At 49.0% G+C, this 24,031-nt stretch overlaps 2 protein-coding genes across 3 annotated transcripts; one reads left to right on the top strand and one right to left on the bottom strand.

Annotated features, from left to right (window-relative positions):
- The first annotated feature begins 10,791 nt into the window (after positions 1 to 10,791).
- LOC129652162 (cytochrome c oxidase subunit 8B, mitochondrial) lies at positions 10,792 to 12,385 on the top strand. The gene is made up of 2 exons (XM_055580405.1): positions 10,792 to 10,976; positions 12,219 to 12,385. The coding sequence occupies exons 1-2, from the start codon at positions 10,866 to 10,868 to the stop codon at positions 12,318 to 12,320; spliced, it is 213 nt and encodes a 70-aa protein (XP_055436380.1). The 5' UTR covers positions 10,792 to 10,865; the 3' UTR covers positions 12,321 to 12,385.
- Positions 12,386 to 12,784: 399 nt separating this feature from the next.
- Positions 12,785 to 23,994, bottom strand: PSMD13 (proteasome 26S subunit, non-ATPase 13). Of its 2 annotated transcripts, XM_055580392.1 has the most exons (14): positions 23,773 to 23,994; positions 22,460 to 22,538; positions 18,061 to 18,095; positions 17,924 to 17,979; positions 17,654 to 17,697; positions 17,383 to 17,469; positions 17,178 to 17,282; positions 16,752 to 16,923; positions 15,616 to 15,695; positions 15,414 to 15,539; positions 14,976 to 15,038; positions 14,301 to 14,381; positions 13,986 to 14,102; positions 12,785 to 13,274 (listed from the first exon to the last, which is right to left on the bottom strand). In XM_055580392.1, the coding sequence occupies exons 1-14, from the start codon at positions 23,865 to 23,867 to the stop codon at positions 13,179 to 13,181; spliced, it is 1,236 nt and encodes a 411-aa protein (XP_055436367.1). In that variant the 5' UTR covers positions 23,868 to 23,994; the 3' UTR covers positions 12,785 to 13,178. The 2 variants fall into 2 exon arrangements, with proteins under 2 accessions (XP_055436367.1, XP_055436368.1); XM_055580393.1 differs by lacking the exon at positions 17,178 to 17,282 and having other exon boundaries at positions 23,773 to 23,985.
- Positions 23,995 to 24,031: the final 37 nt, after the last annotated feature.

Raw genomic sequence — 24,031 nt, 5'->3', positions numbered from 1 at the left:
TGCCAAGGACAGAGCGGAGCAGAGAGAGGAGACAGGAAGTGGGTGCACAGGTGGACGTGGGGGACGTCACAGGGCACTGTGGGGAGCACCCTGGCCCGGGGACAGCTGTGCTGAGGTCTGGCGGGCGCCGGCCTCTTCAGGACACAGGCGGCTGTGCAGGGAGAGGAGGTCTGAGGCCTGCTGCCGGGGGAGGGGCTGCTGCTGGGACTGGGGGCCAGGAGGGCGAGGGGGGGCGCACTTTCCGCACAGCTGACGAAGCCTCAGGGGGAGCACCGAGGCAAGGGGAGGGTGGAGGTGGGGAGGCCCCCTCAGCCCCCAGGAGGCCTCCCCTCCAGTTCACTCCCCCGGACTCCACCCACCAGGACTGCCAGTCGCGAATCCCAGTCTTCCAAAGTCCTTGTCCCTTGTGTCCACTGGCTCATAGGCCACGGCAGCCACTGTGGTCACTACGAACACCCTGGACCTCCCCTCTCCATGGTTCTCACTTGGATAAAGTCTAACTGACCCTGTCTGACCTGTGGCACTGAGGGCAGCTGGAGAAAGACTGGAGAGGTCACTGTACCCCTGCCAGCCGGGGTGGCCAGACACTCACTGCCTCTGCACCCACGGTCCTCACCCCCCACCCCCGCCGGGCTCCTGCCGTGCTCTGGGCCCACCCTCTGCCTGCCTCCTTTTCCCGTTGGCCGCCTGTGTGTCTCTTACACTTAAACAATTGTTCTGGGGTGTAGTTGCTGTACACTGTTGTGTTACCTTCTGCTGTGCGTGCTCAGCACTCAGTCGTGTCTGATTCTCTGAGACCACATAGACTGTAGCCCGCCAGGCTCCTCTGTCCACGGGGTTCTCCAGGCAAGAATACTAGAGCAGGTTGCCATTTTCTCCTCCAGGGGATCCTCCCAACCCAGGAATCGAACCTGTCTCTCACATCTCCGACATTGGCAGGCAGGTTCTTTATCGCTGTGCCACCTGGGAAGCGCTGTACAGCTATGCATCAGCTATGCATAATCTGTATCTCTTCTTTGGGAAAATATCTCTTCAGATCCTCTGCCCATTGTTAATTGGATTATTTGTTTTTCACTATTGAGTTGTATGAGTTCTTCATGTATTTTGGATATTAATCCCTTATCAGATATATGATTTACGCATATTTTCTTTCATTCAGTAGGTTGCCTTTTCATTTTGTTGATGGTTTTCTTTGCTGTGCAGAAGCCCCCACTTGTTTATTTTTGCTTTTGCTGCCTTTGCTTTTGGTGTCAAATCAAAAAAATCATCACCAGATGTCAAGGAGCTTACCCTGGTCTGTTTTTCCTTCTAGGAGTTTTATGGCTTCAAGTGTTATGTTCATGTTTTAAATACATTCTGTGTTAATTTTTGCACATGGCGTAAGATGGTGGTTCACTTTCACTTTTTTGCATCTGTTCCGTTTTCCCAACACCTTTCATTGGAGAGACTGTTGTCTTTCTTCATTGTTACTCTTGGCTCTTTTATCATAAATTAAGTGACCATTTGTGTGTGGGCTTTCTATTCTCATTGGAACAGGCTGGATTTGACACACAGCCCGCAGTGTATCAACACCTGAGACTGCGTGTTGTTTGGGCCCGAGTTCTGTCACGCGGAGTAACGCGTGTGGGTGCCTCATGTGGCTGTGCATCTTGGTTCCTTTTCGTTGCTGAGTGGTAGCTCATGTGTGGATATCATAGGACACTTTTTAACTTCGTTTGTTCATTTAATAACCGTTATGCTTTGGACTTTTCATGCTGGTGAAAGTGAAGTCACTCAGTCGTGTCCGACTCTGCAATCCCATGGACTGTAGCCCACCAGGCTTCTCTGTCCATGGGATTTTCCAGGCAAGAGTACTGGAGTGAGGTGCCATTTCCTTCTCCAGGGGGTCTTCCTGCTTAGAAGCCTGATCAAGCCCAGGTCTCCCGCTTGCAGGCAGACGCTTTGCCCTGTGAGCATACACCTCATTCTCTGTAGCTTCATCATACTTGCCTGCGGTGTGTGACCAGGGCCCTGATAATAAACACGGGATTAGTCCACTTCCCCTGCTCTAGAGTGCTGACGCGTGACGTGCAGATCAGGAGGCTGTGTACGTCTCTTCCACTCAGGATCGTGGCGCCAATCCTGATGGCAGGCAAGGTGGGAGATGCCGTCTCGCCTCGTGTCAGGAGGGCAGGAGCATTGTCAGGAAGCATTTAACAGGAGGCTTCCTGTGTGCTGTTTTGGATCTGTCAGGAATTCTCTGCTCCTTGTTAATTCCTGAATATTCAGGAATTAAGAGGAGAGGCAAGCCTCTCCCGGGACTGAGGAATCCAGGCATTTCCTTCATTAGCGTTTCTATATGGTGATAAGTACCCTCTTCCTTCTTGTGACCCATACGGTAAAAGTGATTGTTTACAAATCTCTCTCTTTAATATGGATTGCCTATGTTTTGTAAGTCTGGAATTTTAATCTTTATCTTTGCTGAGAATAACTACTTTGTAAGACGGTATATATACCCACACCATGTGATTAAAACACCTTTGCTCCATCAGAGCTCTGGTCCCCTGTCTCTCTCTCTCTTTTTTCAGGCTGATCCCCTGGAGCTCAGAGGCCCTCTGAGTTCACTTTCCTGCCTGGGCTTCTAAGACCTTCTTGAGAAGGCGCTCTGTGTCTTCACCCCATCGAGAGGGCACCTGAGGCCTCCGTGAACAGAGCAAGTCCCGTGTCAGGGGCTTTATTGGCTTTCTGTGTAAACCAAGGAATATCAGCCTCTTTCTCTCCTTTACTTTCTTATCATCGACTTCGGACCACCAAGTTCCGGTCCATTAAAGGACCTCAACAGAGCTTGACTAGCAGTCTCAGCTGTGCTGCTCAGCCCTGAATTCTGCAGAGCTGTCTCTCTAGTACCACCCACAGGGTTACACACATATACATATGCACACACAGACATGTATACATTCATATGTATACACTGTGTATGTAAATTATGTATGCATTTGTACAGAATTACATAAACGTATGTGTATAAACACACACACACGCCATGGGGAAGCCACGTTATGACTGGAGGACAGAGCTTACTTATTGGCAGTTTCTTTTGCCTTTATTCTTACAGAGTCCACTCATTTCCAGAGTTTACTTAGATCACAACTTTCCCCACTCTCTTCCTTAAGATTCTTCTTTTAAAAATTGATTTATTTTTAATTGGAGAATAATTACTTTACAGTATTGGGCTGGTTTCTGCCATACATCAACAAGAATCAGCCAAAGGTATACATATGTCCCCTTCCTTGGGACCTCCCTCCCACCTCCCATTCCTTTCCCTGAGATTCTTGCGTACATCTGTGTTATGGTTAGAATCTTTTGTGACATGCACTGTATTAGTCCTGGAGTACAGGACTGGATTAGTGTATTAGTCCTGGATTCCCTGACATCTCGAGTGATATTTTTAATTTGCAGACATTAATGTTCACTCTTTATGCTGTAAAGTTATGTGAACTTTGACTGATACATATTGTCACATTCACCTGTTGCCCAGATCCTGGTTTCTAATGCCATTCACCAATAAAAAGATCAAGGTTCCTTGGTTTATTCTAGGACTGGGTCAGAATATATACAGGGTGAGTGTGGAGCATTTTATAGTGCAAGTAAGTAAGAAAATGTTCAAGACAAATTAAAAAAGATCAGAAAACTCCATAAATGAAAACGGTTTGCCAAGGGGGCACAGCAGTCAAAAGAAAGAACTCCCAACACCGAACCCAGAAACATTCAAGCAACAAAATGAAGTACAATCAGATCAGATCAGTCGCTCAGTCGTGTCCAACTCTTTGTGACCCCATGAATCGCAGCACGCCAGGCCCCCCTGTCCATCACCAACTCCTGGAGTTCACTCAGACTCACGTCCATCGAGTCGGTGATGCCATCCAGCCATCTCATCCTCTGTCATCCCCTGCTCCTCCTGCCCCCAATCCCTCCCAGCATCAGAGTCTTTTCCAATGAGTCAACTCTTCGCATGAGGTGGCCAAAGTACTGGAGTTTCAGCTTTAGCATCATTCCTTCCAAAGAACACCCAGGGCTGATCTCCTTTAGAATGGACTGGTTGGATCTCCTTGCAGTCCAAGGAACTCTCAAGAGTCTTCTCCAACACCACAGTTCAAAAGCATCAATTCTTCAGCACTCAGCCTTCTTCACAGTACAACTCTCACATCCACACATGACCACAGGAAAAACCATAGCCTTGACTAGACGAACCTTTGTTGGCAAAGTAATGTCTCTGCTTTTGAATATGCTATCTAGGTTGGGCATAACTTTCCTTCCAAGGAGTAAACGTCTTTTAATTTCATGGCTGCAGTCACCATCTGCAGTGATTTTGGAGTCCAGAAAAATAAAGTCTGCCACTGTTTCCACTGTTTCCCCATCTATTTCCCATGAAGTGATGGGACCAGATGCCATGATCTTCATTTTCTGAATGTTGAGCTTTAAGCCAACTTTTTCACTCTCAACTTTCACCTTCATCAAGAGGCTTTTTAGTTCCTCTTCACTTTCTGCCATAAGGGTGGTGTCATCTGCATATCTGAGGTTATTGATATTTCTCCCAGAAATCTTGATTCCAGTTTGTGTTTCTTCCAGCCCAGCGTTTCTCATGATGTACTCTGCATATAAGTTAAATAAACAGGGTGACAATATACAGCCTTGACTTACTCCTTTTCCTATTTGGAACCAGTCTGTTGTTCCATGTCCAGTTCTAACTGTTGCTTCCTGATCTGCATGCAGATTTCTCAAGAGGCAGGTCAGGTGGTCTGGGATTCCCATCTCTTGAAGAATTTTCCACAGTTGATTGTGATCCACACAGTCAAAGGCTTTGGCATAGTCAATAAAGCAGAAATAGATGTTTTTCTGGAACTCTCTTGCTTTTCCCATGATCAAGTGGATGTTGGCAATTTGATCTCTGGTTCCTCTGCCTTTTCTAAAACCAGCTTGTACATCAGGAAGTTCACAGTTCACATATTGCTGAAGCCTGGCTTGGAGAATTTTGAGCATTACTTTACTAGCGTGTGAGATGAGTGCAATTGTGCGGTCATTTGAGCATTCTTTGGCATTGCCTTTCTTTGGGATTGGAATGAAAACTGACCTTTTCCAGTCCTGTGGCCACTGCTGAGTTTTCCAAATTTGCTGGCATATTGAGTGGAGCACTTTCACAGCATCATCTTTCAGGATTTGGAATAGCTCAACTGGGATTCCATCACCTCCACTAGCTTTGTTCGTAGTGATGCTTTCTAAGGCCCACTTGACTTCACATTCCAGGATGTCTGGCTCTAGGTCAGTGATCACACCATCGTGATTATCTGGGTCGTGAAGATCTTTTTTGTACAGTTCTTCTGTGTATTCTTGCCATCTCTTCTTAATATCTTCTGCTTCTGTTAGGTCCATACCATTTCTGTCCTTTATCGAGCCCATTTTTGCATGAAATGTTCCTTTGGTATCTCTGATTTTCTTGAAGAGATCTCTAGTCTTTCCCATTCTGTTGTTTTCCTCTATTTCTTTGCATTGATCGCTGAGGAAGGCTTTCTTATCTCTTCTTGCTATTCTTTGGAACTCTGCATTCAGATGCTTATATCTTGCCTTTTGTCCTTTGCTTTTCACTTCTCTTCTTTTCACAGCTATTTGTAAGGCCTCCCCAGACAGCCATTTTGCTTTTTTGCATTTCTTTTCTATGGGGATGGTCTTGATCCCTGTCTCCTGTACAATGTCATGAACCTCATTCCATAGCTCATCAGGCACTCTATCTATCAGATGTAGGCCCTTAAATCTATTTCTCACTTCCACTGTATAATCATGAGGGATTTGATTTAGGTCATACCTGAATGGTCTAATGGTTTTCCCTACTGTCTTCAATTTAAGTCTGAATTTGGCAATAAGGAGTTCATGGTCTGAGCCACAGTCAGCTCCTGGTCTTGTTTTTGCTGACTGTATAGAGCTTCTCCATCTTTGGCTGCGAAGAATATAATCAATCTGATTTCGGTGTTGACCATCTGGTGATGTACAATATTATTGATTAAAACCCAAAGTATAAGACAAACATGCATGAGCCCGTACTGATCTGGACTGTGCCCTCGATATGATGTGACGAGAAGGGCGCTCCACCTCTGTCGTCATGCTCCCAAACCTCATAACCCCGATAATCCTGAAGAGCAGGAGACAAATGCTAACAGAGGGGCTCCCGAAGACATACCCAAGCAGTTCTCAAAACCTGTCCATTTCATCAAAGTCAAGGAAAGTCAGACTGGTCACAGCCCAGAGGAGACTACAGAGATGAGAGGACTGTCATGTGGGGCCCTGGACGGGGCCCTGGCACATCAGAGAGAAAGTGAAGAAATATGAAGAAACTATGAATTTGTTTAATAATGGTGTATCAATACTGGGGGCTTCCCAGGAGGCTCATGGGTAAAGAATCCACCTGCAGGCAGGACACCGGCTTTGATTCTTGGCTGGAAAGATCCCCTGGAGGGCGTGGCAACCCACTCCAGGATTCTTGCCTGGAGAATCCCGTGGACAGAGGAGCCTGGCGGGCTACAGTCCATGTGGTCGCAGAGAATCAGACACGACTGAGACAACTGAGTACTTACCAGTGTTGGTTCACTGACTGCGACAAAACATGGCACATCAGCTGAAATTCTCCAGAGAAACAGAACTAACAGGATATAGATACAGATGTAGATTTATTATAAGGAGTGGCTCGCATGACCATAGAGGCTGAGAAGTCCCAAGACCTGTAGCTGGCGAGCTGGACTCAGGACACCTGACAGTCAGCTCCGTCCTGAGAAACGCAGGCTTGAAACCCTGCAAGAGGCGAGAGCTAACATTTCAGCTGAGTCTGAAGGCAAGAAGAGACCATGTTCCAGATGAAGCAGTCGGGCAGGAGGAGTCCTCTCACTCGCGGTAGGGCCAACTTTTTGTTCTATTCAGTCCTCTGATTGGGCGAGGCCCACCCACATTTTGGAGGGCAAACTGCTTTACCTAGTCCCCCACTGTGAATGTTAATCTCCCCCAGAAACACCTTTACAGATGCACCCAGAACAATGTTGGACCAAATGTTGGGCATCATGGCCCAGCCGAGCTGAAACATGAAACTAACCACCAAACCAACAGAACTGTGAAAATGCCCTGTTGCTGGGCACCAGCATTTGTCTGTGAGCTCGTCCTGTGTGAAGGGGGTAGAAGCTGAGTTTCAGAGGAGGGGTGTGCAGAGTGGCGGCTGGGGGCAGAAATCGGGCAGCAGGCCTCTCACAGAATCTCTGCCGGTGACCCTCGGTTTCAGTACTTTTTGCTAAACCTGAAAAACACTTAGTGGAGGTGCATATTTGTAGGTTAAGGGAGTGCGAGGTGAGTTTTGCAGCCTGGGTGAGATTTTTAACCTCTCTGAAAGTGGTCATTTAGTTTTCAGTGGTTATGAAGCATAAAGCTTTCATATGACATGAAAATAGTTCTCAAACTTGACTGCGCATCAGTAAAGCCTTGGGTGGGGGACATCTTGTAACAGATGACTGGGACCATCTGGAGCTCCTGGTAGTTCTAACAAGGTCCCAGGTGATGCTGTTGCTCTGGTCTAGAGAGCATACTTTGAGAAGCTATATTTTATGTGTTGAAAACAGATTTCCAATGTAATAAAAATAAGATGCAAATGTTTGCATCCGTGTGCATTTTGTCTGGGTCCTTGATGTCTAGAATGGCTGTGCCCCATGGTCAGTGCTTCTCTTCCTCAAGAGCTTCTGTGGTTCCGAATGTGGACACAGGGTGGTGCCATGTGTCCACAGAGTCTGCCCCAGACCTTCCGGGTGGCCTCTGGGAAGGATGGTGTGCACGGTGGCTATCTCCCTGCCCTGGGGGGCAGTAGGGACAGGTCTAGGGCCTAGATCCAGCTCAGACCCGGATCCACAGACATGTGCTGAGGGTGAAGAAGGGGTACCTCTGTCCATAGAGCCCTGCGAGGCTTTCCTGACGCCACCCCTGCCCAGGACAGGCCAGAACGGGTCTGGCCGGCCCCAGCCTCTGGCTGTGCTCCCTCTGCAGCTCGGTTTGTCCAGCTGTTGCAGGGGGTCCTTGTCCCCACCCTGCCCCCCTCAGGGCCCTTTACTTCCTTGTTCAAAGTGACCCCCACTTGGCCACCACTGCTTTCTCTACAGGGCACATTGTTTTCTTTCCAGAAAAGGCAGACTCCAGTAGAGCAAGGGAGTCGAGGACTTAGGGCTGCAGTGTGTGTGGGGTGGGGGCAGCCTGACCTCGGGCGATGGAGAGAGAGGCTGTGCTGGGCTTCCCACCTCCGGCAGCCGCAGTGTGGGTGGGGGAGCAGGGATTGGCACAGAGTTTGGTTTGAATGACTGGTTCTGGGGGCTGAAATCCTGGTTCGGGTGCAGCCTGAAGCTGAGCCCCAGAAGCTGCGTGAACAGAGGGCGAGGTGGGCCGGCTTATGCTTGGAAAGATTGGGAAGGTCAAAAGGGCTGGGGAAGGTGGATAGGCAGGCTGGAGTGTCCATCCATGCTTGAGCACAGGCTTGGAATCTCTTTCCCCTGGAGAGTGGCCTCCAGTTCCCCTGTCCTGCTCAATTGGGCTCCACCCATTTGCGCTGGGCTGGCCAGGGTCTTTCTTGGGAGCCTGGGGCTCATGCCCCAGAGCACAACGGGCACTCTACTGCCCCCCACCCCCCACCTACACCTCGAGCTCCTCAAGCCAGGATGGGTGGAGAAGGAGGCCTCCCTCAGAGCCAGGCCTGCATGATGGGGGCAGGAGGTCTTATCCGTGAGAGAAGAAATGCCACGGGCAGGGTGACTGAGCCTCTGATCCACAGCTTTATCTCCAACTGAACCCCAAAGCTATAATTAAAGGTTCAGGCGGAAGGGATTATTCTAGGGGAGGGGCAGCGCCCCCCACAGCCGAAGGCTGGAGATAATGTTCAGGACACACTTCCTCCTCTGGCCTCCCGGGACTTGGCTCCTTCCTGGGAAACCAAGTTACAGGACGGTCAGACTGGGGCCCGGGAAGGCGGGGCTGGGAGCCCAGAAGCGAGTCCCACATTTAGAACAGGTGTAGCCCCCAGGGAAGAACAGGTAAACTGATGTTCCTTGGGGAATGCAGTCACATCATCAGTCACCATCAGGGTGTAATCGTTCATGAGGATGGAGGCCAATGCTAAGTCTGGGGCTTAGGACCAACGTGGTGAGACGTCCTGCTGCTTGGCCTGCTTGGCGCCTGGGCTCACACCGAGACTGCCTGGTCTGGAGACAGCTGAGGAACACACTCTGGGCTGTGGCCTTGCTCACTGTCACCAACAACCTTTTAGTCATTCTGACGGTGGGTCGTGACCCCACAGTTTCCTATCATCTCGGACTCTGCACTCCTCCAGCTTAACCCTCAGCGGTGCAGAACTGAGGCTCCGCCCAGCCTCCTAGCTGCCCACTCGTCCACCCATCCCTTCCTTCCCCACCCTCCATCCATCTAACATTGACTGAAAACCTTCTCTGGGCCCCAAAGTGGTGAACGCACTAGTCCCTGCCCTTGTGGGCCTGACAAGATACGTCCGAGGAGACATCACTTGCTCAGGGCCTGCATGCCCTGAAGACACATGAGAGGCTGAGGGGAAGGCCCCCGGACTGAGGCACCGGCGTGGGTCAGGGTGTGGCACGTCCAGGACAGGACAGGAGGCCAGTGCTGGGTGCAAGGGGAGCAGGGAGGGCCAGGTGGCAGCGGTCAGACCGCTCAGGCCTCTGGGCCCTGCTGGAGGGTTCTGGGCAGAGTTGTGCAGAGACCTGAGTACTCTGGAAGGCGCATCCTGGCTGCTTTGGGGAGCACCTGTGGAGGCTGGGTGGGGAGGGCAGGCGTGGGTTCAGTGGGTTAGGCACTCAGAGCCCCAGGCCGGGACAGATGACACCTTTGGCCTCTGGCAGAAGGCAGTCTGAGGGCACTGGCTAACTGGGCCCCACGGATGGCTCTCTGCTCTCCAGAGGACACTGACGGGCCAGGCAGCGGTCTCCTCTGGCCACTTCCATTCTCTCAGGGAAATTAGCACAGGGTTTTCACTGCAGGGGGTGAGGGGTTGTTGCACAGGACTGTGGAAGACTCTCAGTGTGAAAACAAACTCACTAAGCAGCGTTTGGTGTGGGAGGGAATGAATAGCTCATCACCTGCAGAAGTAAGAGAAAGAGGCTTCAGCTCACACGCAGTGACCGGCAGCGCTACAGCGACCTCCCGGGGGCCAGCAGGTGGTGCCGACCCAGGGCATTCAGCCCTGAGTACCTGTCCCTGCACGTGGGCCTGGAGGCAGATCCTCAAAGTGTCTTGTCTGCTGAACTTCCCCTCTGCTCCTCCGCAGCCCAGCCCCTGAGGAACAGCGGCCTCTGGGCTAGACCCGGGCTGTGCCCAGGGTAGAGCGGGGTTGCCCAGTACGTTCAGGTAGAGAAGGCCTGACCATTCAACCAGGAATTCCGGCGTCAGAGAACTTCAGAGTAGCTCCACAGCGCACTGCCTGCTGACTTCCCAGATATTTAGGGTTAACTCTTATTAAATTATGTCACTTTTCCCTGTTGCCTTCTCAAACCAACTTCTCTGGTCCTGCTCTTTTGTTGAGCTCCTTCCCCACAAAGAAGTGAACATACTTTCCAGAGAGGCTGAGGCCCCCTCGGGAGCCATAGCAGGGGCTGGGCCTGGAGTTGCTGGTCTGAGGCCCTTTCTCTCTGTTCCAAGCAGGCTTCCCTCTGCCAAGCCCTGTGACAGGAGGGGACAGCTGCAGCTGCCTCCGTGAGCTATAAAAAGCTCCAGCAACCAAGTGAGCAGAGGGCACACCGTGTGCACACCCGGAACTTCACTAGACTAAGGAGCTCAGCCCTACAACTATGCTGCGGTTGGCCCCCACCGGCAGGCTGCTGCAAGCCCCGCTGAGGGGTTGGGTGGTCCCTAAGGCACACATCACTGCCAAGCCAGCCAAAACACCCACTTCTCCGAAGGTAGGTCCCACCAAGGCAGTGGGGAGTGGGGGGTGAGGGGTGGGGGCCCCTACCCCAGGCAGGGCGAGTGGGTGGTCCTGAGATGTTTTCAGGATGAGGTGGGTTTGGGGCAGGAGGCAGAGGGGAGAGGGGCTTCCTTCAGGCCTGCTTACAGAAGGGACCCTGGTGCTCAGTCTCAGGAGCACCAGGCTGGAAGTGTCCCAAGTTTCCAAATGGGGTCCCTGCAGCCATCGCCCACAGGCCAGGCTCCCAAAGCTGCAGTCAGTCGGTGGGCAGGGGCCCTCTGCTCTCAGGCCCCGCTTGTAAACACTGCTGCCGGCTGAGGTCGGGGGGTGCCCAGGGCATCTCGCTTTACCACCTATTAAAAGCAAAGAGTGGGCTGCTTTGAGGGTCTGTGAGAGCCCAGGTGAAAATGCAAACCTGCGACCCTGGGGCTCCAGGACAGTCAACAACTATCTCTATTTTAAGCATAAATAAGCCAAGGTCACCGCCCAAGGTCATAGGACTAGATCTGAACCCAGCCTTCAGTCCCTATTCTGGGCCAACATTGCTTAAATCTCTGGGAGTGAAAAGTCAGTAAGGAAGGATTGGTCTCAAACCTGGCGTCATGATTCACTCCGGGGAGGGGTGGGGCGACTAGTCTGGGCTGTTTCAGGAGGAAACAATGAAGGTGAAATATAGCTGGTGCTTTAGAACTGGGCTCCAAGGGTGCAGCCGCTGAGAACACAGGGTGCCAGGTGGCGTGGCCTCCACGTATGTATATGCATGCGCGTGCGCACACGTGCACACACACACGTATAGGGAATCCCACCCAGGCTTCTGAACAGGACCACCACTCAGAGAAAGGGCCCTGGACTTGTTCCAAGCAACCTGACACCACACCTGACATGCACAAGTCCGCAGGTAACCAGAAGGGAGGGTGCACATCATGCTCAGTGGGAAGGAGCTCAAGGTCAAGGAACAGGCCGGGCTCTCAGGCAGAGGGTGGGGCTGTGATAAAAGGCCCCACCCAGAGAATAGAGTCCAGTAGGCTGTCCTCCGTTACCACGGCAGTGCTCACTGCTCACATCTTGCAGATAAGGCTATCTGGGGCAGATGGAGCAAACACTGCTGGGCCAAGGGTCCAGCAGGAGCCAAGGGGCAGGGCCGCGTGTCTAGCTCTTCACCCTGCTCTGATTAAGCCCCAGGGACAGAGGCAGTGGGCCTGGGCCAAGTGGACTCGTGTGCGTTTTCTTGACCCAGGAGCAGGCCATTGGGCTCTCTGTGACGTTCCTCAGCTTCCTGCTTCCTGCCGGCTGGGTCCTGTACCACCTGGATAACTACAAGAAGAGCTCAGCAGCATGAAGGCTCTGCGGTCCCCACACCTGGCACAGACAGGAAGATCAGATTAAAGCCCTCCTCTTTCCTCATGTCTTTGGTGATTCTCTGTATGTGCATCATGCACCTCCCCCACTCCCCCTGGATGCCCAGGACTGGGCTGTCGGAAAGCTGGTTCCTATCAGCACCGGGGTACTCGGGCCACAGAAGCTGCTGGCTCGGTGGCAATGGGAAGACACATATTAGAAGGAAACAGACACCACGTCTCCCTGAGCAACAATAGAGGCAGCACTCGCTTCCTTGGCTGCTGTGCCCACCACCCTCTGTTCTGGCTCTGCCCCATGGCCAGTGTGGTCAGGGATGCCTTCTCCTCAGAGTAGACAGTGAGAACCAAAGCCAAATTTCCACCAGGTTCCATCTCCTGCTTTTTAACCACTTCAGGCATAGGCTTAACCTGGGAGCTAAGCCTAAGGAAACTGAACCACAAAAAGGACAGAGCAAGGCATTTATTACAGAAACATCCTCAAGCTGCACTGGAGAAGCCATTCACACATGTGGGTGCAGTGAAGGCCAATGCTGGAATGGGTGCCCTCCACCTATGAGGGGCTTTCCTCCCCATTCCTGGAGGTATCCACACATTCCTGCTGCCTCACCTGAGCCCCAGTGACCCTTCTCCACTGCAGGCTACAGCGGCATCCAGAAAGGAGGCTTTTGCCTATGGCTGGCTCCCTCGTCAATGACAGTCCTCCGTGACAATGTGCACAGGAAGAACAGTCCATACTCCAAACTGACTCCCACTCCCACCCCCGATTAAACGCAGGTCTTCTTGCTGCCTGGGTCACCCGCCACGAAACACCTCTCCAGGGATGGGCTGAGGCCAGGGGCCTAGGTGAGGATGTCGTGGGCCTGGTGCTCCACCAGCATCTCCATGCTCTTCACGTCGGTACACCAGAACTCCAGACGGTCCTTCATCCCCTTGATCTGTGTGCAAGCCAGGACACATGCGTGTTAAGGCGTGCAAGCCAGGACACACGCGTGTTAAGGCGTGCAAGCCAGGACACACGCGCATTAAGGCGTGCAAGCCAGGACACACGCGCGTTAAGGCGTGCAAGCCAGGACACACATGTGTCAAGGCGTGCAAGCCAGGACACACGCGTGTTAAGGCGCTTGGGAATCATGGCAGTTGATGGGGCAGTCCTAAATGTCCATCTAATTCTTTAGGGCAGCATTATTAAAAAGGACATCAGACCTGGGGGAACTGGGTGTGTGAGATGGGATTGTCCCCGTCAATTCTTACCAGAAGGACATTAAGAAAAACTTGCATGAAAGAAAACAGGCAAGAATAGAGGAAATCCAGAGGATTAAATTTCCAGAAAATAAAAATGAGATAGATTTTAGCTCAAATCACAGACCCAGAGGAGTATTCACTCGGAAGCCATCTTAGGGTTGGAGGCATCGCCAGGCACCACCAGCAGCGGCACCGCAGGCCTTACGTGCAGGCTCAGGCCTCAAGCTGGCGCTCAGCCAGGGTCTCGGAAAAGCCCTCAGTCCACAGAGCAGTGATTCATTCTCTGAAATCTCCTGTCTAACCACGCTTTATTCCTAAATGGCTTCCATCCAAAGGAAACTAAAGACAGCACAGACACAACCCCAAACACCCAGGAAGGTGACTCTGTATTTCAAGCACATTACCTGCTGCAAATCCAGCACGCGGGGCTGCACCCAGGTCATGTGAACCCGCTTATCCACCTCGTCAATACTGCCTTTCACCAGCCCCACCGAGAGGGCCTTCATCACCAGCAACTCCACCTGCGCATAGAGGGGCTTGTGTAAGACACTCTGGCGCCAACACGCACATCCCCATGGACCCTGCCAGCTGTGAAACACGAGGGGAGCACGGCTCAGTGTCTCTGTGACCTGAGCCTAGGGGCGGTGAGCTCACACCGGAGTCTGGACCCCAGGAAGCAGCTCTGCCGCTGCAGCATCCTAAGTCTAAGAGCTACATACCTCGTTCACAGTGATTTTAGCACTTTTGGCAATTTCTTCAAAAGTGAGTTGCCTATGATTGGCGGGTCGTGTAAAAGTCATCTGAAAAAAGTTTTTGTAAGTCAGAGAACTGATAAAGATATTTTTGTCAATACTGCTCTGAAAACACAGACCTTATCAGTGCTCCAGATACTAACACTTTCTTAGCATTAGTCACATTATCTTAACTCAGACTAGGCTTCCCATTCCTAGACGAGAAGGTGAAATAGGCTTTATGGTCATTTTCTAGAACAGTCATTGCTCATTTCCTGCACGAGTACTTGAGGCTGCCACGTGCCAGGGCTGTGTGTGGAGCGGGCAACCCTGCGATGAGCCAGAAACACCAAGCGCCTGTGCTCCAGAAGCTCACGTTCCAGGGCAGGACAGAGGGCAGGCAGACCAACAAAGGCAGGCCGCAGTTCTCTCAGCACAGGTGGACGGGGAATCCCACCCTGAGCAGGGGTCACCCAAGCTAAGGCTCAAATACAAACTAAAAAAAGCAAGTGGTGGCAGAGGAAGAGCAGAGGTGGCTGGCGGGCGGGGCAGGAGAACCACCACCACAGCTTAAGCTGCACCCCGAGGGCCTTCAGAGTCTGCAGGGCCCCACGGCTCCCGGCAGGGTCTTAGGTCACCATGTAGGTCCTGGGTCCTGCTTACCTCCATGAGGCATAGTAACTGAATTTTCCTGAGAAGTTGGGCTTCGTTGGCTGCTAAATCAGGCTGTAAAGCAATACAACATCGGTTACCTAACCTGGATTTTGAAATTCTTTCTACAATCGTCAATAGAGCAAAAAGAAACTGGGCAGGCCCAAATATTTCCCACTTTAGATCACTGAGGCTTATTATTAGCTTCAAGTGATTCGAACTTCATTTTTCTCAGGAAATTATTAGAAGAGTGCTTAGCTGAAGACCCAGGATTTTCCAAGACAAAGAATTTACAAAGTAAGATTTGTGCCATTGTCACGAACACCAGGGGCAGGACCACAAGGCGCATGCTGGCGTTTCAAGAGGACTCTCCGCACAAGCAAAGGCAGGAAGGGTGAGGGTTAGAGAGCAAAGTGACCCCAGGCGCACAGCCGATCCCACGGGACTGACCTGCTGGCCCCAGGCGGTCTTCAGGGTCTGGAATTGCTCCACGTTGCCGCTGTTGAAGGCGTAGAGGGTGTCGATCAGCCACTGCCGGTCCGTGTCCCTCAGCGACTCCAGCACGGGGTGCATGAGCTGCGAGGACAGACGTGGTCAGCGACAGCAGCTCAGCCTCCCCGGGCTCAGGAAGCTGTGCCCCTGGTCCACGTACCAGCTCGCCAAAGTTGAAAACTCCCTCGCCAAGAAGTCCTGCCAGTCCCAGCGTGAAAGCTCTCTCCTGCTGCTCAGACACTACGGCAACAACACACCTCCAGTTACACTCCAGGCCTAAGAATCAGTTCTGTTTTGCTTCAGAATTCTCCCATAAGAAATAAACTGTTTTCTGTAGTGGTTATATTACAAAGCCCTAACATCAGTTATCTCGTTTCAAGTACTGGACTGACTCAGACTGTACCTGGAACCATATATACAGCTTTGGTAGCAAAGGCATTCGTTGCTTGTTTTTACCTAAGTGTGTGTGAATCTACTTGTATTTTCATTGTACCCACTGCCTGGTGGGGTGTGCGCCTCACCCCTGCTGTGGAAGCAGCACTGTTTCTTATCCAGCTTAGAGCCACCACGTTTAGCCTCCTCTGACTAGAATTAACCTACATTTTGTGCCCTTATTCTCTTGACCATATTAGTTGCTTTTTCCAATATATTTTTCTTGAAATGTAGCAATTAAAACTGCACTAACAATTTTAGGAGTTGCTCATCTCCTTAGCTTCAACAGTATACTCTGCAACATCTAAAGTATGTTAAAATAGGGTAAAATTTCTTTTGTAAACACGTCTTTCTTGCACTATCCCCCAAAGTCGCTGGTCACTCTTCTTCCACCCCCAAACCCTTGGGAGATTTTTGTAATTTACTGCCCTGGGTGTAGCACTTCCGTTTCATGACGAAAGTCCCCACCCCCAAACCCTTGGGAGATGTCTGCAATTTGCTGCCCTGGGTGTAGCATCTCCGTTTCATGACAAAAGTCCCAGGTTCAGGGCCGTCACGGTGCCTTGTGGGGGGTCAAGGCGTCCACATCGCCCTACGTCTCACTGACGCAGACCACAGAAAGGAGCAGTTCTGGAGCAGGAACAGTAAAGGGGCTATGAGGGTCAGCCTCACTGTCAATGAATTAAAGGCTGAAAACAAATGCGAAAACTAAGGCTCAAACAACGCTTCCTAGCACATGGGCTTTCTTCTAGAAGAAATACACACATTTGGGTAATTTCTGAGATCAGCTGCCTCAGGCGCGTCACAACTGCTAGGTCATGTGAGCGAGCTCCTCATGTGACACAGACCTTTTGGTCACGTTACCTGGCAGATCCTTGATGTCCACACAGCCCAGAAACCGCAGCGCGTCTTTGTAGTAGGACGCGTGGTTTCCAATTGTTTGATAGTATTTACTGGAGAGGTCGTAGAAACGACTGTGAACGGATGTCACCCCAGGGAGGTTGCTGAGCATTTCCTCAACATCTTCGATAGTTTCCTATACACAGGAAGAAAGAATGCTTTCTAACTTAAACGTTTTTCAAGTAACGTATGACAAGGTGAAAAGCATAAACCACAAAGACTGATAAATTTGGCTACATTAAAATGGAAAACTTCAGTTCATCCTGTGTGGTATCCTGCTGGATGTACGTGCTCCTAAGGGACAGAACTCTGTTTAAGGGTAACAGGCATCATATTAGCAACTTATTCTTAAGCGGCTTTGGAAAAAAAAAAAAAAAAAAAAGAACCTACATGCACACACACACAGCACAGAATGGTGGGGCAAAGAGGAGCGATGTGAACAGCAACCTGAGGTGAGGGCAAAGGAGGGTCTTCTGTGCTATTTTTGCAACTTTCCTGTAATTTAAAATTATTTAAAAATAAACGAAGAGGAACATTAGGATTTTTTCCCCTTACAGTTTTAAACAGCGACCAATCTGTACTGTGGCAATCTCACCTTTGTAACCTGCAGGTCACCGATATTTAGCTTCAGAGCTCCAATTGCGGTTTTGCACAGGATCACCGCCTCATCACTACTTTTCACCTAAAGACATCAGAAATGAGGGACCCTCAGAAGTGTGGGCAGTGGAGTAACAAGGAAGGTATCTGCACACTGACTTAACGTGCACAACTACGGACACACTGGTCTCCAGAGTTGTGAACAGTGGGCACAGACACAAACTGTAATTCACATGTTTTAAAAGATCTGGCTCAGACGTCACGTTTACCTTCTCACGAGTCTTTTCCAGAAAACTAAGAGCCACATTAGGATCTAGAAAAGAAAGACCAAAGTCAGAAGCATTGCCAACAGAGTGTCTTGTTGTACCTGTAAAGTATCCACCTTTACAGGTGGGATAACCTTTAGGCTTAGACCATAAAATACAAAACTCAGAATTTTATATTGTCTATTGAAATCCAAAAGCTCAATTAACTTATACTTTGAGATCATTTTAATTACCATTAGGATCTGCTCCTTTATGAAACAAAGTGAGACTCACCAGTCATCTGTCTAACTACATGTAGAATGATTTCTACCAGGGACAAAGGATTCACCCTGAAATAAAAACCCAGTCTTTGAACGTCAACAAATCAATGTCTTCATTTTCAAAAACAAAAACAAACAAAAGAATTTTACCTGTGTTCAAATTCACTGATGAAGTTTTCATAAAGCTGTGGAACCAAAACACGGAGAGTAATTACAAGATGTCTTTCATTCTGCAGAATCAAGACTTCAGACACTGGCATGACACCCATCACACAGCATGCACCGCATAAGTATGTGCTGAGTAACAGAAGACCCAAATTGGGCCTTATTAAGCTCACATAAATGATCACCACTAGGGACTTCCCTGGTGGTCGAGGCATTAAGAATCCACCTTGCAACACAGGGGTTATGGGTTCAACCTCTGGTTGGGGAACTAAGATCCCACATGCAGCAGAGCAATTAAGCCCATGTGTTGCAACAACTGAGCTTGTGCCACAACTAGAGAGCCTGTGTTCCTAAACAAAGATTCTTCACGACTCTAGAAAGATTCTGAGTGCCACAACTAAGACCCGACACAGCCAAATAGAGCTAGAGTTGGTTTTTTTTTTCCCCTAGCATTTAGAATTAGAACCTTGTCCCATGAGACTCTCCCAAGGACCAACTCATCTATTTGTCCTCCAAAGTACTCTGAATAAAACAGACTATCCGTTTGAAAGGCTCATTAACTAAACAGAAGTCAGAAGGTTGCAGGCTAATTATGTCCCATTATCCAGTATCACAGTCACTCAGCAAACACTTGAGCGCTTACTGAGACTGTGTACTAAGTACTACAGCACAGAATGCGGAAGATGAAAACCGAACTTCTGAGGAGCTTCTGGCCTAGGGGAGAAGCCAGACTTGCAAACAAATGGCAACACTGTGAGTTATAAAGCAAGGAAAAAAGCACACAGCTGGATTAGCCAATGAGAGAGATTGCCAAGGTTATTTCAGAAACTGATAGTTGAGCCTTAAGGAATGAAGAGCAATAAGAGGTGGACAAATTTGATGTGGTAGACAGGGTAGTTGGGACACCATTCCAGACAGGAACAAACATACGCAAAAGCACCAAAGAAGTAACTGCATTATGTTTTAGAAGTACTTCGGAAGGACACAGAGACTGGGCCTTGGTCTCTATCCTAAAGTCAAAGCTATACCAGTGGACACATACAACCACATTTGTATTTTATACACATGGCTGGATGCAAAGAGGACGGGAAAGAAAATGACTGAGGAGACAGAACAGCTGAGGTCATGAGTAGTCATGACAGAAGAGAGAGGAGCAAAGGCAGTGAGGTTGACAGTGTGTCTGAGAAATCTGCAAGTGAACTGCAGACCTGCTCAGTGTGGGCAGGTCACACAGAGGGGAGCTGCTGACAACCTCTGAGCTCACAGCTAGGCAACAGGGTGGCAAAGGGAGTGCCTAGTATGGGCAAAGCTGGGAGAGGGAACCCTCAGACAAGTCAACTTTGGAATAAGGAGCATTTAAAGTTCCCCTGGGTATGAAGACTGAAAGATGGAAATGTCTCTGTGAAACAAAATGTGGTGAATATATATACACAATGGGATATCACTCAGCCTAAAAAATGAAAGTCCTGCCATCTGTGACAACGCAAATGAACCTTGAGGGCATTATGTGAAGTGAAATAAGTCAGAGAAAGACAAGTACTATTTAACCTCACTTAAACGTGGAACCTAAGAAACTAACTCATACAGAAAGCAGAAAGCAGAAAGCTGCCAGAAGCAGGGGTAGAGGTGGAACAGGTCAGTGTGCAAACTCCCGTCTATAAGGCACCGAAGTCCGGGGGAGTATGGCGCACGGCACGGCGACGACAGCTAACCGCTCCGCACAGCACATCTGAAGCTGCTAGGAGAGTGGGTCTCACAAGTTCTCATCACAAGAAAAACCAATCAGGAACAACGTGAGGTGATATGCTAACTAGATTCACTGTGGTGAGCATTTTGCATACATATGTACATCAGATCATTACACTGGACCCCTTAAACTAAAACAAAGTTCAGTTCAGTTCAGTCGCTCAGTCGTGTGGGACTCTGAGACCCCATGAATTGCAGCACGGCAGGCCTCCCTGTCCATCACCAACTCCCGGAGTTCACCCAAACTCATGTCCATAGATGTCAATTATTTCTCAATAAAACTTAGGGGGAAAAATGAACCTGTAGCAGCCAGTTAGATATTTATATCAGGCACCTGGCAAAGAATCAATGTAATAAAGTGGATTTTTCATTACAGACAACTATTTGAAAGATACCTTTATCATTAAGAGGGAGTGTTTCAACTTCTCTGATATGTTATGATTTATAAAATTACCTAAAAAAAAAAAAAAAAAGCTCTCTAAGGCAAAAAGTTCACTAAGTCTAGAAAGTCAAAATTATTTCCGGGGACTGAAAATTCATGAATACTATTGATGAAATAAATTTATATTAAACACTAAAATATATAAACTTAAAACTTAATAAAGAATACGAACAATTCATATTTTTAAGCAGGACAAGAAAAACCACGCGTGCGTTTCTTGCTCTGGGCCTCCTGTCGCCCTCATCTGCACTGCGCATCTGCACTAGGGCGCCTGCTCCACCACACACACCGATGCTTCCTTTCTTCTGACAATGTAACTTCTTAAGTGAAGGGCGTATTTTTCCAGCTCTGTAGTGGTCAAGGTGACTTGCTGCTCTCTTTGTACGACCCTACCTGGCCGTGCATCCTTGATGGACTGTATGTAAAGGATCAGGACGTCATTCTGGTGCACTGCCCTGTGTCTCACATGTGTATGACTGTGCTTTTGACCGGGGCTTGGTTTCTATCCTAACATGTTGCACAGTTCTCTGAGCATTCTGAGAGTCTTGTCTCCCAGGTTATAACCCTCAATTTGGCTCAAATAAACCCCCCCCATTCCTTTTTGATTATTAATTTGCATTTTTGTCAACACTATCTATCTGAGAATGATGAGGGCTGGGGCCCAATACTTTTTAAAGGTTTATTTTGTCCAAGGAAATAGCAAACAAATCTACTGACCTAAATATGATGTCACATTCCCAAGAGGCTGAGCAAATATTTTGCTATGAGGTGAAAGTGATTTGAAGATAAGAAACCAAAGAATAGAAATGAGCAAAAAAAAAAAAAGAAATGAGCAGTTATGAGTTATCCACCGCTATGATACAGAACCTTAGGGAATAAATATTGAGACAGCTCTAATTTATCATTTTTTCACATAATCCAGAAGATAGCATGGCCAGCAAAATCTCCAGGCTTACAGAAGATTACAAGTTCCTTTGAGTAGTAAAATGTCAAACGGACAGATATAAACCACAAGAAAACCTTAGAAGCCCAGATGGTGGAATATCAAAGTGGTAAGCTTCACTATAAGTACAATTAAAGCAAATAACTGAAACAATCATTACAAACCAGCTTTCAGTTCCAATGCATTTATACACCTCTGATTCATTCAGAATCCAAGAGAAAGGCATCAAGGAGAAAGATATCAGGAAAGATTTCAAAGAGTAGTCCCAGATCAGTTCAGTCGCTCAGTCATGTCCGACTCTCTGTGACCCCATGGACTGCAGTAGATCAGGCTTTCCTGTCCATCACCAACTCTCAGAGTTTGCTCAAACTCATGTCCATCAAGTCAGTAGCCTGCTGCTGCTAAGTCACTTTAGTCGTGTCCGAGTCTGTGCAACCCCACAGATGGCAGCCCACCAGGCTCCCCCGTCCCTGGGATTCTCCAGGCAAGAACACTGGAGTGGGTTGCCATTTCTTTTTCCAATGCATGAAAGTGAAAAGTGAAAGTGAAGTCGCTCAGTCGTGTCTGACCCTCAGCGACCCCATGGACTGCAGCCTTCCAGGCTCCTCCGTTCATGGGATTTTCCAGGCAAGAGTACTGGAGTGGGGTGCCATTGTCTTCTCCGAGTCAGTAGTCTACCAGTATACAAATCTGGGCAAAGGGAGGGGTTTGTGGGGTGGAAAGCAGGGGATCTGGGAAAGGCTCGGGCAGAGTGTGTTTTTCTGTTGACAAAATTCTACAAGGCTCTATTAGAGGCAGCGTGATACTAAGCAGCATTCCATGATACTGAGCCTCCCACTCCCAGTGAAGCACATCCTCCACACTATCCAGGACCGTGTTGGGGGAACAAGCAGAGTCGGTGGGGGAGGGGAGGAGGAGAGAGGGCAGGCGTAACAGATGTCGACAAGGCTGGGGTTGTAGAAGAAGCTGGAAAGTCTATGTGTGAATCTTCCTTTGTCACGTATCAGCTGTGATCTATGACGAGTCACCTAAGGTCTTGGTGTCTGCCTCTACATAAGAAAAACAGAATAGCAGTAGTACTAATCTACCAATGTTGTTATGAGGAGTAGATGTGTAAAGCACTCAGAATGGTACCTGACATAAAGTGACTGCTGAGTAGACATATATATATATAATTGACAAGTCCACCTTTTATTTTTAAAAAGTACTTGAGCATAGTTCAATACTGTGACATGGCATGGCAAATCATTTACCTTAATGAGACCATCTCCTTGGGCAAAGCAGGGGTCCTGCACAAAATCAAGCACTTGAAGTGTCAGCTGATGCCACAACCTGAAAAACACAAGGCTCGTAAGACCTATAACCTAACGTCAGTCACAGACACCTTCACCTTTGATGGTCCTATCATCTCTAATGTTTAACACAAGAAAGCTAAAGCACATGCTTTTTAAAGCTTAGTTCTTTCCCTGTCTCTGCCACTCAATGGTTATGTCACCGAGAGATCACTTTCTTTTCTCAGCTATAAATGGAGAACATCTTTCTAGATTACCTCAAAGGGTTACTGCAAGGCTTGACTGGAAACAAGAAGTCTGGAATCATATGTATGGAATTTGAAATTCTGGCTCTTCTACTTATTAGCTGACTACCTCAGGGAAGGAGCTTAAACTGAGCTTCAGTTTCCTCATCTATGAATAGGATGAAGGACTGAATGAGCTAATACAGAAAATCTCTAAAACAATGACATAGCGCATTTGAAAGCAAAGGCTAATTCTTAAGAATGCAAGTAAAATGCATGAAAAGTACAAAGGGCTACACAAGCAATTATTTGCCAAAAACTAAGATTTTTTTCCCTCAAAATCTGCTAATAGCAGAAGGCTGCTATCATCAAAACACATATTGAATATCCATGCAAAAGACACAATGCTTAAAGGCTAAGGTTGTTAACAGGGGAGCATTACCAGAGCTGTGTTTTCCTGTGAAAAATCACTAACCCACTGCTAACATTTTATTCTATATTTAAAAAGAGATTGTTGTTTAGCAACTGATACTGTTTGAAATTCATCCTGTTTCTAAACAAACCCATACTCTAAGATCTTTCTAGGCGCACAAAGCCCAATATGAAACGCAAGGGAAGCAGGGGCCATGGCACGCGGAGAAGGGGTTGCACGCCAGCAACCACTGGTCACTAGTGGCAGAATCAACAGGGGAAAAATATGCACTGGTCTCTGGTTTGTCTTGTTTCTCCAGACTGCTGAGAAAAACAACAGTAGGTTATGACAAGGCTAAATGTAAGATATCGGTATCTGTTCAGTCACAGGTCCAGAAGGCAGTGAACGCTAGATCCCAAAACCCAGTCTGGCTCTCCTCCTCAGTCCTCTGGGATGTCACCCTTTTCCCTCCTCGGTCCTGCCTTCCGGGTCCCTCAGCACACCTTCTCTGTCTAGCTTGTCCCCATTCAATCCACAGGGGTCCGAGCGCCCTCAGTCCACCAAGATCCAGGCCCACCCCGTCCCTTCTGTCGCTCTCCTATCCCAGGAGGCCCACGGCCCTTCGGCTCGGCGCTCACTTCTTGGTGTAGAGCTCCTCCAAACGGTGCCACACGGCGGCCTGGCCGGGCCCGGAGCTCTGACTCTGTTGTAAGAAGCCGGGTACGTCCTTCATGACTGCAGGAACAACCGGGGAAATGAGTACCGCGGAGACGCCAGGGCGAAGGGGAGGCCGCCGGAAGTGCTCACTCACTTCCGGCGCTGCGTCACGCGGGGCAAGCTGGGAGCACTAGGCTCAGCTTTAGGCGCCGGCTGGTTGTCATAGTAACCGCGCCTCTT

This window comes from Bubalus kerabau, chromosome 5, assembly GCF_029407905.1.
Source record: "Bubalus kerabau isolate K-KA32 ecotype Philippines breed swamp buffalo chromosome 5, PCC_UOA_SB_1v2, whole genome shotgun sequence".
Taxonomy (NCBI): Eukaryota; Metazoa; Chordata; class Mammalia; order Artiodactyla; family Bovidae; genus Bubalus; species Bubalus kerabau.
Note: the sequence above shows the minus strand (reverse complement) of the source record. Positions and strands in the feature narration are given on the sequence as shown.